The sequence below is a fragment of the Balaenoptera physalus genome, assembly GCF_965194825.1.
Source record: "Balaenoptera physalus genome assembly, chromosome: 8".
Classification (NCBI taxonomy): Eukaryota; Metazoa; Chordata; class Mammalia; order Artiodactyla; family Balaenopteridae; genus Balaenoptera; species Balaenoptera physalus.
In genome coordinates, this window is record NC_138887.1 from 44,110,383 (window position 1) to 44,129,671 (window position 19,289).

The 19,289-nt window shown below is 32.9% G+C and overlaps 1 protein-coding gene across 1 annotated transcript in view; it reads right to left on the reverse strand.

Annotated features, from left to right (window-relative positions):
* SEMA3A (semaphorin 3A) overlaps positions 1–19,289 on the reverse strand; it is a 252,291-nt gene that overhangs the window by 24,580 nt on the left and 208,422 nt on the right. The window contains exons 13-15 of the mRNA XM_082472478.1: positions 17,979–18,020; positions 13,212–13,369; positions 10,554–10,621 (exon numbers count right to left, since the gene is read on the reverse strand). Of these exons, the coding sequence (XP_082328604.1) occupies positions 10,554–10,621; positions 13,212–13,369; positions 17,979–18,020 (268 nt within the window). The remainder of the gene's footprint in view (positions 1–10,553; positions 10,622–13,211; positions 13,370–17,978; positions 18,021–19,289) is intronic.

The window sequence follows — 19,289 nt, forward strand, 5'->3', positions numbered from 1 at the left end:
ATAATTAGAATGCCTTGTCACAGAGGTCTTTAGAGTTTACATAGAATGCATTTTTTTTTTCTGCTAATGGTTGTGCAGTTTAAACTTGATTTAGAAATTATTTACTTGTAATATTATGCAACCTTAAAAAAGGTGGAAATCTGCAATATGCAACAACATGGATGAAACTTGAAGACATGCTAAGTGAAATAAGCCAGTCACAGAAAAACAAATACTGCATGATTCCACTTAGATGAGGTATTTAAAGTAGTAAGAACTCGTAGAAGCAGATAGTAGAATGGTGGTTGCTAGGGGCGGGGGGAAAGGGAAATGGGGAGTTGCTAGTCAATGGGTATAACATTTTAGTTATGCAAGATAAATGAGATCTTGAGATCTGCTATACAACATTATGCCTACAGTGAACAATACTTCAAATTTTGTTAAGAGGGTGGATTTCATGTTGTGTTCTGACTCCAATAAAATAAAAACATAAAAAAAATATTTAATTAAAAAAAGAAATCCTATTACTTTTAGGAAGTAGCTTTTCATTCAGTATCTACATATTACTGAATCATAAGATATATGACAGCATGATAACACAGAAAAAAATCAGCTGGATTTAGAGACAAACAATATGGTTATCCACCAGTATCTTCTGTCTTGCCAGCCATGCCTCTCAGGTCTAGTTTTCTTGTAGAAATTTATGATAATACTTGACTTGTCTCTCATCTAATTTGTCCAAGTTACTATAGATAGCTATAGAAATCTAAGGTATAAATAAGTTATTGCTCTCAAACATAGAGCTCTGTATAAATCCTTCAGTACATTAGTTGATACACAGATAAGAAAAGCAATGTAACTTGTATAATAAGACATAATAGAGCTTAATATAAATGAATCATCTATTAGGCACATTTTCAAAAAAGTCACTGTTTGTCCTCTCAATTAATTTAATCATTCTAACTGATCCATAGAGAGCTTTCTTTCACCTCTAGAGTCTTGGGAAATCTGCTTAGTTTTTAGTTTCTCTCCAAGATCTCTGGTGATAGCAAATGTTTCCCAAAGCCCATTAAAAGAAAAGAATTCTCTTAGTAGTAAATGTTTCTTGAATTTAAAAAATATTTCATCTGTTACTTATCTATAGTAGAATCTAATAAATTTATACCAAGTTGTTTTTGTTTTAATATAGCAATAGGCCATGGACTTCAAGAAATATCATGATATTCAAATACTTTCCCACCTGAGTAAGATAAGAAGCACAACTGGTGAATTTGGTTCACTGTCTTGGTGTCTTAATAACTACTCTTGCCAATACCTTAAGGATTCATTCCCCTCTAAGTTGGCCCTTTCTTCCTCTCCTTTGTCGAAATTGAAAGCAAAATAAAATCTTCTAGTTAGTAAGCAGTGAAGCTAAAAGTCCTGTCACATTAACTATCAGTCTTAGTATGCAGAGGTACTACTCTCTTTCTTTGGTTTGAGAGTCTCCTACTGTATGTTGTTAGATTCTGCGACCATTGCCAAAAAAATGGAAAAAACTAAATATCTTCTGAATACATTTGTTTCTCTTAATTCCTCTGCAGTAGAATGTTTCTATCATCAGCAATTTTTAACTTAGGACCAGAACTTTCATTTAAAGTGGCCTCAGCCAAGCATTCATATATTTGGGTGCTTTGATGTCACACCCTGTAAACATTTTTTCTGTTAATTTCTCCACACCTGATACCTTATAAACAGATACTCAATAAATATCTTATTTAATTTTTAATTTTACATTTATTTTTATACAATTCTTACCAGTTACACTCCATTTACAGTTATTACCAAATATTGGCTATATTCCCCATGTGGTACAATATATCCTTGCAGCCGATCCTACACACAATAGACTACTGGAAGGCACTCAGTAAATATCCATTCCCTCTTCTGACCCTTCTATCCCAACCGCTTGAGTAAATTTTGTACAACATAGGAAACATTAGCGGTCTAATAACAATATGTTTTTCTCTCTCTTCTTTTCTCCCTCTTTTCTTCCCCCCCATGCCCCTTTACCCCCATCTCTGTCTCGTTCTTTCCCTCCCTTTCTCTCAAAAAAAAAAAAAAAATTTAACAAACAGGAACAACGTTTTGATTCTTGACTTCTAAACTTATTAGATTTACAATTTTTTGGATGCCAAATACACTATCATTTTGACTGTTATTAAAGCAAACAGCTCTGCATAGAAATGGTGGCACAGAATATAGCTGCACTATAAGTATTTTTCAGAGCATATACTGTTGAACTCATAAATACACAATATAAATCAAAAGCTCACCTGAGAAAACATTGTTGATTAAAGATTTCCTGAAGGATATGAAATCTTGCACATACAGGTAAATCTAATCTAAAATCGGTCTGGATTATAGTTGAACCAAGAGCAGTTTACATGAAACACATTGTGTTAATCCCATGATATAATTGATTTTACTGAATCCTGTTGAGTGGGGTCCCTCTGATCTATGTTGAGGGAACCCATAAGCAATACTCTATGGATTTGTTCACTGTGTTTATGTCCCAATGTTGTTGACTATGGTGTTCATCTTTGAGAAATTTTTCTAATGTTAGTTTTTAGGAATTATTGAGATTCGCTTGAACAAATGAATTTTTTAATGAACTTTGTGACTCACCAGTTGACCATATTTCTCCCCCCACATTGGCTGAAAAAACCCATTAGACAAATTTATGTCTTACCCTTATAACTTCTTAGTAAATATGTTCTTAGTAAATATGTTCTTGTCACATGCCTGGTTTTGTTCTTAGTAAATATGTTCTTAGTAAATATGTTCTTGTCACATGCCTGGTTTTGTTCTCTGTCAGTACATCTGCTTTGTGTGACATTATTGCTGCCTTTATCCTATCTTTGCTTTTAATCAAACAATTGCAAATTGTCTGAAATGTATTAGGTCACTTATCAATTACAGACAGCATATACTTTTTATAATCCCCTTAAATATTTTTTGTTATTAAAATATATCTACAATACAAATAATAGTATCATGTCTGGATACAGAGGTAGTCATAAATATGTGAGGTGATATTATTGTTATTGCTGTTCTTGTGATAATTTCAACTGTTTATTCAAAAATTAAAATCCTTTTTGAGAAGCCCTAATAAGACAAATTATGAACTCCTTCCCAGCAGCAATTCTGCTCTCATTCGTATCAAAAAGAAGTAGTGCTTCTTCTATGCTTTCAAAAAATCTCGTTTTATATGTATTTTTAGAGCACCTGTAGTCTTATTTGTTACAATTTTTTGTTAATCTGATTATCTCCCTCATACTGTGTGTTCCACAATTTGGGCACAAGGTAGTCATAAACCCTTAGCTGATGTTTGCTAAATGGCAAATCCAGGTAACAATTTACTCTGCATTTAAAAGCTGAAATCTCGTGTAACTTTGACATTTTCAAGATACAGAGTTATCATAATTACATAAATGATTAAGAGTTTAATCAATTAAAAATGGCATAGGGTTTACAACCCTCATTATGACAGAATACATTATTGCACTGTAAACATTTCAAGTCTTCTAAATTTGTTAAGTTTTATAATGTTACAAGAGTTGACTTGAGATATGGTAGAAGATGATGATGACTAATCAAGTGTACTCCAAAATCAAAAATTTCAAATATGGGATAATAAGAAGAGAAAGATATTTGAGAAATTATATATGAATGTATTCTCATATCTCCAGGGACACCTATATCTCTAAACGACGTCTATGCCAATAAGTAATTTTTCCAGAAAGAAAGCAATCTCATTGTAATCAATTTAAAACTACTTTTCATACTTAGAAAGCAATGATTTTGAATACAAACTTTTGTCATGAATATTACTAGTAGACAAGAAGGGTGAGTTGTTAAATTGGCATAATGAATTCTTATGGGTTGAAGTGAATAGTTAGAGCAAAATAATTGAGAACATTAAAATTATTTTTAAAGCCTCACAGTGTGTTTGAATAACACATATTACAATATGTTGCAGCTGTTAATGACAAGAAATAATGTTTTTAAGGAAGCAATCTTCAATTAACCATTTCCTCTTTCAGTGGGATAATTTATGGAAATGAAATGAGGCTAATAAGCCAGAAAGAATGGGAGGAAAGAAAGAAGTTAAATAAATTGCTTCCTTTTGTAACAACAAAAAGTCAAGATATCCATCATTTGGCCAGAAATATCACGTTGCTAAAGGCCTTATTTAGTATTTGATTCTCTTCCAATACAGCAGAAACAGAAGGCATCACATTTCAGCTTTCCATTTATTTCACTCTCCATTTTAACCCCATAAATGTCTCCCAAGATTGAAATGCTAATAATGTAAAAACCTTAGGAAATTTGATTTCATGTAGAAAAGACAGAGATAGGTGAGGTAGTGAACCATATATGTATTCAACTATTTGATCTCTGCTGTCATTTTTGATATTCTACCCCTTTAGGTTATTAAAAAGCTGAATTTCATAAATAATGAAACAATTTGGGGGAGGGAAAATAGTTGCAAATTATTTTAAATATTTAGCAAATTCAATTAGTTGCCAAACTACATAAAGAGAAATCTAATTCCACTTGTTTTCATCACATTGTAATTTTAATATTTTACACTGTAAATTTTTTCCCAATATTATTCAATGTAAAAGGTCAAGCAAAGGAGGAAAGGAAATGTTGTCCACCAACTCATGGTGACAGAGAAAGCTGTAGATATGCACTTCTTATTATAAACATTACTTAGATTTTTCTCACTGGATTCTAGATTATTTGCTCCAGAAATACAACAGGTAATTTATCAATAGAAATGACTCTAATTTGACTTCAAGTGGATGAATAATAAATATCTCCAAAAGTAGCAGTAGCTGAAAAGGCATTTCATGGATGAATCAGTAACTCTTGGGAAGCTATAAAATATTTAAAAATAAAAAAAGAAGACAAAAGTTTCATTCATCCTTAACATTCATCCTTGACATTCATGTATATTTTGGGCCTGACTGAATATTAAGATGGCTAACAACTGATTTAATAATCTCATATACTGTAGTGCACTTAACACAAATTTACAGCTATATAACAGGGGTACTAGTTGTTTATTCATCAAGATAATGCTTAGTATAATATTTCTCCAATGTTTTGTGTGATGCTTATACCAGCTAGTTTCTCAGTACACGTTTGTTGCATGTGAGTTTGCATGCATACATGTGCCTAGAAATGTGTGCATATGTATTAAAGTCCATATGCTCAATACATCTATTTCTCAAGTGCAAAAAAGACTCAATGAAACCTTAGAGAAAATTTAAACTTATAATTTATCAAATTGCTAAAATAAATTTAAATTTTAAACTACTTTGTTTTATGCCCTAAATTAAGATCTGTCTCTGGTGCTGGGAAATAATTATCAACCAGAATACAACACTTTGAATTTTACAATTCAAGGAGTTTCCAGCTTTCCTTGAATTCACAGATACCTGTGGATTTGTGTTCAAATGCTCTCGTCAGTGTATAGATAGGTAGATGGATAAACAGAGAGATATGACTAGGATATTTTAATTTTATTGTTCATAGGTAATTATTTTAGAGAGAATTGCTAGTGTCTTATTTTTAAGGTATACATTGATTTAAAATACAAAAATTAAATTGACATGTTTTGAAGTTAACTATGAAGCCATTTTAATAACGTGCTTAATAATCTTGGGATATCAGAGGCTTCAATGCTTCTTAGTATAGGGAGGGCTGAAACTCAATTATTTTAAAAAGCAACACCAATATGAAGGTATCTACTGTACTATACAGTCTATATTAAATGTCTGATATGTTTTATTTTCATGACTTTATAGCAAATTCTTTACCAAGAAAACACATATAATTTACATGACAGAGTAAAATTACCATGGGAATTTACACCTTTAAAAATAAGGAAACATGAACTTTAATGTTCAATTTACGTTTTCCGAAGAGATATGATAGAAGATGATGGAAAACACCCATTTGCTGAAGTACAAACCTTCCATAAACAATAACAAAAATACCACCTTGTATTTTATTTAATATGTTTTCTTTATAAGTTTTGGAATTAAAAAAATACAGCATGTTTAAGAACTTTTCATTTACAATAGTTAAATTATAGGTGTATAAACAGTTGGGTGATCTCTGATGACATATTTAAAAGCTTTAATAAGGAACAATGATAGCACAAAATATTTTAAACCTCTTCTTATTCTTCTTATTCAGGTTGTGTGTGCAGGTCTCGCATACATGTACTATGAATAAGTGGATTATTGGCCTAATGTAATATCAGAAGACTACTGTGGTGATGATTGATTTTCTCCAGTGAAAACAGTTTCAAAAAAGGTTTACAAAAGTTATGGAAGACACTACTATAATAATTTCATTCTAGGATGCATGCTTCTTTATATTTTAACATCTCTGATATCAGAATGTCTTACAGTTGTTCTCCATCTGAGTTGAAGTTGCTTTCTTCCAGAAATAATTTGTTCTTACTTCTTCCAGACACGTGAGACCCTACTAAGCTGACAGCTCCTTAAATTAAAGTTTTGTCTGAAGCTTTTGGTCCACCCCATTGGTGTGAATTCAGAAATTAAACCTTCATGAGGACCACCTTTGTGGTTCAAGGAGTAAAACAGGCAAATTTCTTTGCTATCTTCTTTCGGTTGGGAATTTATTTCTCCTTTGTGCCAATACTGAAACATATTGAGTTCTGGCTTGATGCTGGGACCATATATTAGATTGTCCATTTTGGGCAGTTTTTCTAAGCAGTACATAAAATAATGGTGCATCTTACATTCAGTGACGTCTTAGACTTGATACAATTTGGTAATTTATTAAAGTTAGGGATTTTTTTTAGGACTGACATCAGCTCATCTATCAAATCTTGAGGCTTCTCTTGGGGCCAAATGCTCAGATTCATAGTTGGATTTTCTACATGTATAAAAGAAGCTAAAGCACAGACCAGATTAGCATTGCTCCAAAATACTAAATTTACAGCTCTGCACACCATAAAGATGACACTGCCAGAGATATTTTATGAAATTTTGGAACAATTTTGGAATGATTTCATTTAAATTATGCCAACCAAGACATAAATTGAGATGAACTAGTTGTGGAGATAATGAAGAAGGTTGAATTCTGCCAACATTTTACTGTGGGTTGTTGGAAAGGAAACGCATGTATGTAGAACAGCCAAGAGAACTATTACAAAGTGAAATTCAATGACGGCATTAATGTAGAAGTTAGGACATAAAATATTTCAAAGATGCAAAAATCTAATATGTTAATTTTCAAAAATTGTTACTTCTGGTATAGCTTTTTCCTTTCTGGACATGTAGATCATAGTACAGCTTGCTTAGTAAAGAAGGAAGAATGAGAGGTAGTTTAAAGGTAAATTGACTCAACCACTTATGCTCTTGAATGCAAAGTCAGACAAGCTCCAATTCTGTGCACAACAGTTATTTTAGGAAAGGGAACATACTGGAGGTTTCTCGTTAGCATTGTGTATGAGTGAATGGGAAGACAAGAAGATCTGCCAGCACATATATTTAGGGTTTTGTACCGAAATTTCCCTAGGCAAAAGGCTACCGGCGATGGGGGAGAGTGTGCTGGACAAAGGGGAAGTGGAGCTGGATTTTTCTGTTTCATCCAGTCCAGCTCACCATTAGTGCTGCCTTTACAAGAGAGCGAACAGAGCACTGAGTAAGTGTTAAAGGTTTCATCGAGAGTGAAATGTCTTCCACCTTAATTCTGAGTTATTTTATATAGTCTCTCTATTAAAACCTCAAGAGATGTAAAATACAGAGTTTTACAGAATATGTTTACCATTACAGCTGGAACTGATGGTCCTGAAGTGTATAATTGGCTTCAGCTTGCTTAGCGGTTTCTGTGAAAACATCTCATATCTTTATATGTTTTCATATGAGCACATATATTTTATTCAATGTGAGATGTGACATTAGCAAGGCAACATACATGATTTAACAGGGCTGAGCTCTGGATTTCTGCCCATTTTACTTTCAAAGATTGACATCACCTATTCCAAGATAATTCACTGATTCCTAATGGTAAGACTCAGTCTGACCATATGGGAATGCCTGACTTAGTTTCCAAACATTTGAAATTTACTGTAATCTATGGTGTGTATTTTTTATGTTTGGTCAATTAGCAAGACAAGCAGACAAGGAATAAAGAGGTCTTCAAAAAAGGAATGTTTTTACTACTGCAGAGCTTCTTGAACTATTTTACCATTTCCTCCCATATATCACAAGCATCTACTTGGGGTTGTTTTTATACACACACACAGACCCAGTAACACTGAAACACAGCAATTATTTTTCCTCCCTACAGTATGCATTCCAACTGAAGAATCAGGAGAAAAAAGTTATTCACATTCATTTTACTTTCTACAGCTAAGCAATTCTATATTCCCAAAGTTTATAGGGTTGTACCACTCTAATTTCATCAAAACATAACTTTAAAATCTGAAGCACTCTCCAAAGCCCATTCATTCAACCGTTAACAATATTTATTTATCCACAGCCTCACTTAAAAAAATAAATATGACTTCGGTCAACTTTTCCTTGTATATATGTACACTCATAATTCCAGCATATATATCACTTTGGAAAAACACTAACTGGGTCTATGAAGGGACTGAATTGCTAAAAAAATGGATGCATTAGTAAGATATATATATATATATATATATATATATATATATATATTTCTCTAGTGATCTTCAAAACATAGCATGGTATCCTACATAAAGTGGTTTGCAACTATAATTTATTAGTTAATTGGTTTATGATATTTCTTAAAGATTCTACTTATGAATACAATGGTATTAATAACAATGTATGACAAATCATTTTCACAATAAATAACGGATGCTATTTAGATCAAATCTCTACTGAGAAACGTAAGTATTATGCTATAGCTTGAAATATTTAGATCATTCATTCAACAAATATTTATTAAATATCTACAATATTTACAATATTGCATCTGTTACAGACCTAGAGATAAAAAAGTGAGCAAAATAGCAAGGTCCATATTGACATGGAGATTAAATCTGATTGGAAATGAGCTCTACTTACCTCATCTTGTTTCTTTTACTTCTAGTTAGTATCATTAGCCTCTCTATATCTAAGCAAATATACTCTTTAATACAAGGAATTAATATTTCATAATACTGTATTGTTGAAAAGCTGCTGATCATAATTCAATATTTCTACGTGAAATAAATGGAAGACTAGTGAATATTTTGTTGTCCAATTGAAATATGCCATCCGAAAAATTAAATGAGGATGTGTCAACAATGCACTAAATCCGTATAAAGACAAAAACTTATAACATATGCTCCAATCTAGTGGTATTTTTTTATTTTTATAATGAGAGCGGTAACAGACAGGAAAGCAAATAACAAACAGATAAGGAAATTTTGCAAGCAAAATGAATTCAAAATATAGGCCCAATTTGTGGCTACCTGTCTCCTGGTATTGGTATCCCCCAAACAACTGTGCGGACATTCATGAATCACATACCAGTACATGTAGGATACACACAGGGACTTTCAGAAAGGCAACTAGGTTTTGGAATGTTGCTGGGTGCTATTCGTACAGTGTGTTTTCTTTCTTAACATGCATGAACCATGAATGTTCTACACACAGAATTAGCAAATCAAATCCAAGTAAATGATAAAAAATAGTATACCTTCTTTTAAGATTAATGTAAAACGCACCAAAAAAGTTAACAGGATAATTACATTCAATTACATGTAAAATGTTTACATTTGATATTTTAGCCATTTTTAACTGAGCTGTTCGTTAGCAGTGATGTCATTGCTGAGTTTTCCCAGCAGGGGGAAGCATAGCCTAATTATTGTTTTTGTAAAGGGCTGAAGTGGGGGTGGGGGGGGATGAGCTATACTACAATTTTACTGTGTTTTAAATGAAGATTGGTTGATATTTCATCATTAAATAAGCAACTTGACATAGACCTTGACATCTTTTAGGAAGCATAAAATGAACTTGGTCCAAAAGCCCCAGTTCAAGGGACTATCCTAGTAAATCAGAGTGAAGACATCCAAACTATCTTCTATTTGAGTAGGATACCCAGTAATAATATACTGGGTCTATATTATGAGCGTATTAATGAGTAATTTGCATGGCTTATTTTAAGACTACACTTTCTTCTTTGATATATTTAAATGAATATAATTGTTGCCTACTACTCTCAGGTTGCTACTACATACAAAAGCATGTACTTAAACTTGACTTCTTTTGGTTTACATGAGAAAATTGAGCGTTAAGTCTCGTAAGGGTCTAACATCCTGAATTTGTCATACCTACAATAATAAGACATAATTCAGTGCTTTGTGATCATTGGAATTTTCTTTCTACAAGATTTTCTTTCTCTTCAGTTGCACTTCTCTAAGTATTCTGGCAGAGGTGTATAACTTGCATGCATGTGTGTGGATATGCATTATTGCTTATGGTTTTACCCTGGTGTTAGCAAGTTGAAAGATTAAAAATGCTGTAACTTACCATGGTGTTGTAAGTCTGAACAGTGAGTCAGCGGATCTCCATTTCTTATATCTTGTCGTCTTGTGCGTCTAAAACAATTATATTTTAAAAATATTACTGTATCTCTATTCCCTCTTGAGAATTTGTCATAAGAATTGATAAGAGTCAAAATCAAAGACCCTGGGAGTTTATCAGAAGAGATGCATCTACATCTGCCTAAAAGATTTTTTAAAAGCAGCTCATTATACCTATAAGAGCAGTCTGAAAGATGATCAAAATGGAAAATAGTATATAAATGTACTAACAATGCACAAAAAGTCTTGCAAAGTATTGATAACAGAAAATTCATGGTTTCTTTTTGCTACTGAATGTCAGTCAGTAAGAATCTAACATCTAGAAAATCTAAAATTCTTAATATCTTAAATTCTGAGGAAAAAGCACAAAATACAGAAGAGCAACCCATTTATTCAATGAATAGAATTAAACTTTTTTTCCTAATCTCTAATGAGGGAGTAAGCTTGAAAATTAAAACTCAAATGAATGTTCTCTTTCTCTTAATACTTACACATAATTCCTTAAATAGACTGTTGTTAAATTATAGTATTAAGACTATGAATTCTATTTGTAAGTTAGTCTTTTTCTTTTTGGCTGCTATATCAACTTTTTTTTATAAAACATTTCTTTTATGATTACATGGTTATGATTGCAAACCAATTTACCTGCGAAGTGAATAAAAGGACAAAAACAACAACAAATACCGTGGAGCAAGGCTCCTCCTTTTATCAGAGGAAGGTGAGAGAGAAGACGAACTTACCTCTAAAAGAAAAGCTAAATTTGCTATAAAACTCGAAATTAATTTCTCCTGCATTCTACTGCTCAGATCATGTTACTTACAGTGCATTCTGGGAGTCCTCTCTCTACACTTGGCTACTGGTTGACTGGGAGGAAGGAGGTTGGCTCCAGCCGTTGTGGTGCCAACTAGATGTGTAGTTGGAGTAGAAGGCTAAAACTGGAGATTGGCTCTGTGTGACTGACTCGAAAAGACTGGGGACACTTGCCCATCTGTTTTCTGCATCTATTTTAATGGGTATTGTCTTGCTGCACAGTTAGTTACCATCCTTGAAAAGAGCTCTCACAAAGGCCACTGAGAATTGCAAACATGGAATTTGTTACTGTATTCATAAATTTAGAAGTCCCAGGTATTTATAGATTTCTATTTGTAGAATTGGTGAGACTATCAAACAGATGTTGCACATTTCAAAATTGAGCCAACAAGGGAACTTGTGAAACACGAACCACAAAGCATTTGGGAAGGCATTTTTTACTGCCATTGAAGCTTTTGAAAAATGCCATCACAAAGAATATATAAATTGTGAGGCCTCTAAACATCCTTTTCAAAGACACATGAAATTGGATTAAGTAAAATCTGCAAGGCACAACAAAAATGTGTTAATGATAATTCCTTCAATCTTGGATTCTAGGTATGCAATAAACACATTTCAAATGTATAATAACATCCAGCTTTTTAACTTATTATAGATGTAGTTATGATCTTATTTTTATCTTCTTTCTCATTAAGAAAAGCTTAAAGTTCAAATGGATTATTACTAAATTAGGCAATGTTATACATTTTCACATGGAAAGGAAATAATACCCAGTTTTAGTTCAAACATGAATTCCACACTTTCAAGCAACATTAAAAGCCCTTTAGAGCTAACTGATTATAAGAAGCATAAAACCTTATTCTTAATTAATTTAATTTTATTGCTGTGAAAACAGCATATTCCTATTTATTAAATTATCCATGGTTTCTTTGATCAATAACACATTATCTCCACACTAAGTTCTTGTTTTAAATTTAAACTTCCAACAAAGTCAATAGGTATACGAAAGTAATACTAACATGTTGTCTAAATTCTGAATATTGAAGGCTTAAGAAAATTGCATATTTATTAAATGGAATAAGCTAATACTACATTTATATTTAATATTATTAACAAGGTAACTGTGTTTTAATCCATATAGACTGACTATATGAAAGATTTAAGTTGTAGATGATTTAACACTACAGTCAATATTATCTAGTGTGTAATTAAAATATTTAAGTAGATATTAGGGTTATTTCTTTTCCCTAATATTTTTCCAAAACCTTTAAAATGATCCAAATGTGGTAGAACACATCTCATTAGCAATGAAAAAAGCCACGTTCTTACCTTCTTGTAAAACATTAGCTAAGATAAAAAAACAAAACAAATTTTACTGCTCCTATAATGCATTGGCTTAATAATGTTAATTTCTATTAAATGTTTCAATATGTTCATGTGCATACTGTTCATCTTCAGGTTTATATTAGCAAGTATTGTATATTACTTCACCTATTATTGCTTGTTTCTTAAATACTGGTGAATATCAAGGGGGAAAGGAAGCCTTAAGGGAGTAGTAGAGAATACGTTGAAACGACTATTTTGTCAAATTAAGAAAGTGTTTTTGTTTTTTAAAACAAAAGTAAACCAAGTTTGTGTACAACGTTTAGGACGTGTCTAAGAGTTCCCTGAAGTATAACACCTCATTTTATTCATCAGAAAAAAGATGATGTATTTATATGAAGAAGCTGTTCCAAAAATGGAATCAGATAAGATAAATATGAAACACTGTGTTTATTTCTAATATTCCTCCTACCTCTTTGCAGTAGGAAAATAGCGAGAGCATGAAGAGCCATCCCAGGCACAGTAAGGGTCTCGGGCGAGGCAGCACTCTGCACAGGCTTTCCCGTAAATATCACATCTGTGTAAAGGGAGCTGTGTGACTCCCACAGTAGAGCCAATATATAGTTGTTGCTGTGGAAAGAGTTTACTGTTATGACAAAAACTACCTTGTTTTTCAAATCTCTTTTTTTCTTAAAAATAAAAAAAAAAAGGTTCTAGCTTAGCAAAAATACGTTTATATTTGTGGGTTTAAAAACATTCCATTATTGGTAGTTTCTTCAAAGGCCTGGCAGGAAATGTGACCATTTAAAATAGAGCAAGATCAAAACCAAAAATTTGACTGAAACAGGTATATTTTATAAGTGTAAAACCAAGGGAAGATAAAGGAAGACAGCAATAGTTATATGTCAATTAAATCTCATAAAAATAAAAAATTTTAAACAGACAGTAAGACACTGAGCAATGTAAAGTTCAAACCTTCAGTTTTTGCTCTTAGGTTGCTTTTTTAACTTCTACTGTTTATAATTTTGATTAATCAGATTATCTACATTGCCATGTATTCTGATTGGTCTTGAGGCAGGGATCTTTTGCTTTTGACTCTTGGGTGCCCTACTGCATTGCCTGTAATGCAGTCTGCCCTCCTATAAGAAGGGAAAGGGTGAAGTTTTGGCACTCGCATTGGTAAGAAGTTTTGCTCAACGCTAAATGTCTTGCCTTTGCACTACCTCCAGGAAGATTACTTTAAACAAAAGTACTCAATTACTTCTCATTCGAAAGATCATCAGATAGGGGAATCAATTACACTCTGGCTGGTGCCGTGGACTTGAACAAAAAACTCAGGTGTTGTGGGAAAAAGTGGGGTATTGGGCATCAACATACCTGGATCCTAGGTCTTGCCTGACATTAACTCTCTTGTGATCTTGGGCCTTTCACATAATTTTTCTAAGACTTAACTTCCTTATTGATAAAATGAGCATGTTTAACTAGATCTTTAAAGTATGCATCTAGATAAAACGTCTATGCTGCCACTGTCCTCAGTCAATTTGAAATTATCAAAGGAGCCAGAATTGGGGGGGAAAAAGCTTTCTAACAGAAACTACATCAGGATTTCAATACAAGTTAAAAAATATCTTTAACAAAGTTGAACCAATGTAGCATACCAGTTGCAAATTTATGTAAACACAAAATGAAATACAAACAAGACTGTTTTGTGATTTTTCTACATTTTACTGTAATTGGTGTCATAGCTCCCTTTCTTGCTCTAGATGATTGAATAATTATAATAAAACATTAAATAAAAGTTGTGAAAATACTGAAACATGACAATACATATGGAAAAGACCTCAAAAGTGTATTTTAATTTCTCCACTATACAAATGAAAGTAAGTTACAGAAAAGCCAGTCTCTGAACCATGGTGTGCTCTTTTACTATAACAAATTGTCTAACAGTCAGCAATGGATATAATTAAAATTGCATTTCCAAAAGGCTCTCAAAGGTGGGACTACATATGTAAATAGATATGTTTAAATGAAGATATAAGTAACTATTAGAATCTATGAAATTATTGAGGGTATAAGGAGTACTTTTAGAAAATAATTATATGCTGAAAGCTAACCAACTTACTTATATCTTAATATAAGAAAGGGAAAAAAAGGGGGAAGAAATAATACAATAAAAACTAAATTATTATGGAGGCACATATACTGATTGCTTATTCCATTTCAGTAAGTGAAGAATATTTATAGTACATGAACATAGTATAGTATAGTATATAGAATATATAGTGTATAGAATATGGAATATATTACAGAAAATCAACTTCTTACTATATTCACCTTCTATTATTATATTGAAAGATGCTACAAACCATGGCAAATTAAGAAATGGTAGTTAAAGTCTCTGGGAGGAAAAGATAAAGTATTATTAAGTTTTTTGGTTGAGAGAAAATTATATTGATTTGTACCCCTCTTAAAGCATCTACAGAACCTGCATGTGATAACAGTTGATCATAATTTGAAAAATATTAACAGGGAACTTAACTAATGGAAAGAAATTCTTTATTCTTTTTTTTTCCCTCCTATTCTTTCTCTCTTCCAAAAGCACCTTTAAAAAAGAAAAACTTAGGGCTTCCCTGGTGGCACAGTGGTTGAGAATCTGCCTGCCAATGCAGGGGACATGGGTTCGAGCCCTGGTCTGGGAGGATCCCACATGCCGCGGAGCTGCTGGGCCCGTGAGCCACAATTACTGAGCCTGCGCGTCTGGAGCCTGTGCTCCACAGCAAGAGAGGCCACGATGGTCAGAGGCCCGCGCACCGTGATGAAGAGTGGTCCCCACTTGCCGCAACTAGAGGAAGCCCTCGCACAGAGACGAAGACCCAATACAGTCATAAATAAATAAATAAATAAATAAAAGAACGTGAATTTCTAAAAAAAAAAAACTTAGATTGTCTTGAAGGCAAGCAATCTCAATATGATAAAAAATGAAACAAACATAATGTTTAAACAACAATTAAGTTAGTTAAAATGGGGTAGCAGTATCTAGAAGCATGGTTGGCATTGGTAAATACAGACATGCCAAACCATATACTGTGGTCATAACTATTTAAAAAGCTACTGACCAAGTTGGTTATACCTAAGAAAAAGATTTCTATGTTTGGCCAATAACTTTTAAGAAGCATGAATGAAATTCATACTTATAGATTTCTGTAAGAATATGGCATTGAGTAGTAAAGGAGTTGTTATCCAAATGATAATATTTAAATCTGTCAGATCCCTTTAGGAGAAAATCAGAGAAATAATACATGAGAAGAATATGAAACCAAAAATATGGCAACTGAAATCATTGTAATGAAAACCTAAAGTGTGATAAAATGTCCCAAATTAAATACAATTCAATGTAGTTTATACTTAACGATTATTCTGCAGTACTATTAATGATTTTCACAATGAATTATGCTATTTAAATGAAATATGGGGGACGCTTGCAGGCACCATTGAGCATAAGCCAGTCACCAGCAAATAACCTGATGTGCTTTTTCTGCCCAATTTAACATCACCACAGGCTTTCTCACTAACCTCCTTAACAAGTTGTGGTTCATAAGCAGGGGATGAGTCCGTTTACCCAGAAAATTAGTTGCAACACGGCTTGTCCCTCTTGAAACTACTGCCTCACTTTTAAAATTTCCATGAGCATAAATGAAATTGAGTCACATCTGAATGAAATCAAACTCCAGTCACATCTGAATGGAAATCAAACTCCATCTGATGTTGTGAAAATTTTCCAGTAATGGAAAATGAAGGCTAGGGACACTTTCTTCTAACACAGTATTTTAGGTTGATAAATTGTTTGTGTTTGTTTTTTGGTGAAATGTGTTGCATTTAATAGGCAATTCTTAAGGTAGGTTTAAACATGTTAAAACAGAAAGAAATGTTTTACAAAACTAGATGCAATGTAATTGATGTTGACAAAGAAGTCTAGCAGAAAATAAATAAATAATTTTAAAAATCATTACAGGAAAGAATATCCTGGTCTAGCTACTATCCTGGAAATCCCCGGATTTCCTTGCCAACATTTGACAATTTTTAGATTACAAGAACAGGTGAACACACACTTATGAAGTGTAAGATGACAGTATCAGGTCAATAATATCTGCACTCTGGATTTCTCTAAATAACTTGGAGATTATCAATCTATTTTGATATGAATGTGTGGAAAGGATATATACTGAGTTTTAGTGGCACAGTATTTTAGCATCCTGTATGAGGAATAATGCACGGTCAGAGATAAAACATGTAAACAGTTAAGAAATAAGATTCACCAAATCATTCTCAGATTCAATAATTTTGTACCTAAGTTTTCATACAAAACTTGTATGTAAGTTTACAGTGAGTAAAGGGCTCCCTACTCCTTCCTGGCTTTTTCTTCTAGGTTATTTAATAATTAATTTCAACTCAGGATCCAAGCCATTTTTTTCTTTTTAGTTACCTTTGATATACTGGATAGAAAGGCTAGGTAACATTTATGTGGAGAAGGTAATTCATTAGAAGTTAAAATTATATTTGTTTTGCCCATATCATTTAGCATTTAGAAGTCATTTGTGTTTCTTAAGAGTCTTGCCAAAGCATTCATTCAACGTGAATGAAAAGACTATTAACACGCTGCCCTTAACCTTTGAATTCATGGAGTTTAATAACATCATTTGGCAGCGACCATTTTGCTGCTTCCCTTTTATATTGAGCCAAACTAAATGTTTTCTCTAGCACACAATACTACTGAAAAAGTAAGATTAACTTTTAAGTAAAAATCCTCCAAAAACACATAGTCCAGTGCATAATTTTATTAGCCTATATAATGTATTTTGTTTATACATACAAATTAAATTATAAATTTATTTATATTCTGAAATATTCACCAATGTTATTTTAAAGGATAGATAGATGAAAATAATTACTGAGTAAATTATATTATAATGACCAAAAAAGAAATGCTATAAATGAAAATTTACAACAAATAGTGATCTAAGAAATATATTTATAGGACATATATGAGACTGGTCAAAAGCATGAGGGCCATGAAAATTATCTTTAGTTTCCTACTAGTTATTGTAAGAATTTTTTGTCTTGTTTTTTTGAACAACTGTTAATAAATCCATAAAATCTGATGGAACATATTTATCTATTTGAAACATAAAATTAACAAAATATAGAATATTGTATATACTGTAATATATAATGATAGTACCTGCTTAGTGGAAAGCTCCATTGCTGAAATAGCAGTTGGTTCCTAAAGAAGAAAAACAAAATGTGAATTGTTTAGTCTATTAGAAAAGTCATAGAATACCAACATAAATTTTCAGAAAGATAACTTCAGTGCCTGTAAGAAGCACTATAATTGGGAAATAAGACATGTAAAAGGAATTGCATAGACAAGTGTTGTATGTATGGAGCAGACAATAAGTGCATCCCCCAGTTAACGACCATCAGAAACATACCCATGAATCAGGTTGGCTTTATTGCCCACTGTGCATGGGAAGCTCAGTAAGAGAGGGATGGAAAGGACTTATATGTTTTGGGCTTGTGTTAGGTGATTTAAGGAAGGGTTCCAGGAAGTAAGGCTTTGCTTTGCATTGGATGCTGTCAAAAAGCAGAGGTAATTCTATGATTAGGTATCTTCAGAAGTCTTATTTAGGAGGGAAAAACAGAGTGAAGCTAAAGCAGTGATAGGTAAAGTAACAATCACTCACTAGGGCAGGGTAGGGAGATATTTGGTCAGTTTTATGGTTTGGACAACGTTTACATTCTTTTCTGTGTTCAGATATTCAGACATGATTACAGAATGGTCTTGTTTTTTTTTTTTGATTCATAATGGTCTGAGAATGGCCCCATCTGATGTTGGGGATCTGTGAAAATTTGTATGCTCAACTGGAGAACACCACCATGGCATAGGTGAGACTGTCAGGCCAGCTCCTAATAGCGCCAAGGATGAGCTGAGAGTACTAGGCTGGTTTCCAGCTGTCAAGAACTGTGAGAGCTCAGTTGGGATGAGATTATTTCTTTATTATTAAAATGACTAAGATGCAAAGGCCTACACTTCAGGTCTCTGCTGGAGAACATAATCTCTTTAATTTCTATCAACAGGCTAATCTAGAGCAGTCATGACTAGGGAATCATCACATACACTTTGATAAAGTGTTCTGCTAAAGCTTATCATAAACATATGTAGGTTGCATAAATAAAGGCTGTTCTTTGATGAACTTAGACCATCAAAAGGCTAGTCACCTGAATGCATTCGCTTATACTCTTAGATTCACTTTCATTTAACTGTGCTCCATCCTATGTCTCATCAATGACAAACACAACTCTTAAGAAGAGATGGCTGGGGGGTTTCAGAGACAGCTGATAACAAAGAGGCTTAGGTGGGAAGAACAAAATCCTAAAAGGTCCCTCTGTGTAGGTGACTGAAGTTAAGCCCTGAAGAAAGGGTAAGGAGTTACACTCTGGGGTCAAATGTATGGGTTCAAATAGTAGTAACACAAACTTGGCCAGAAGTGTG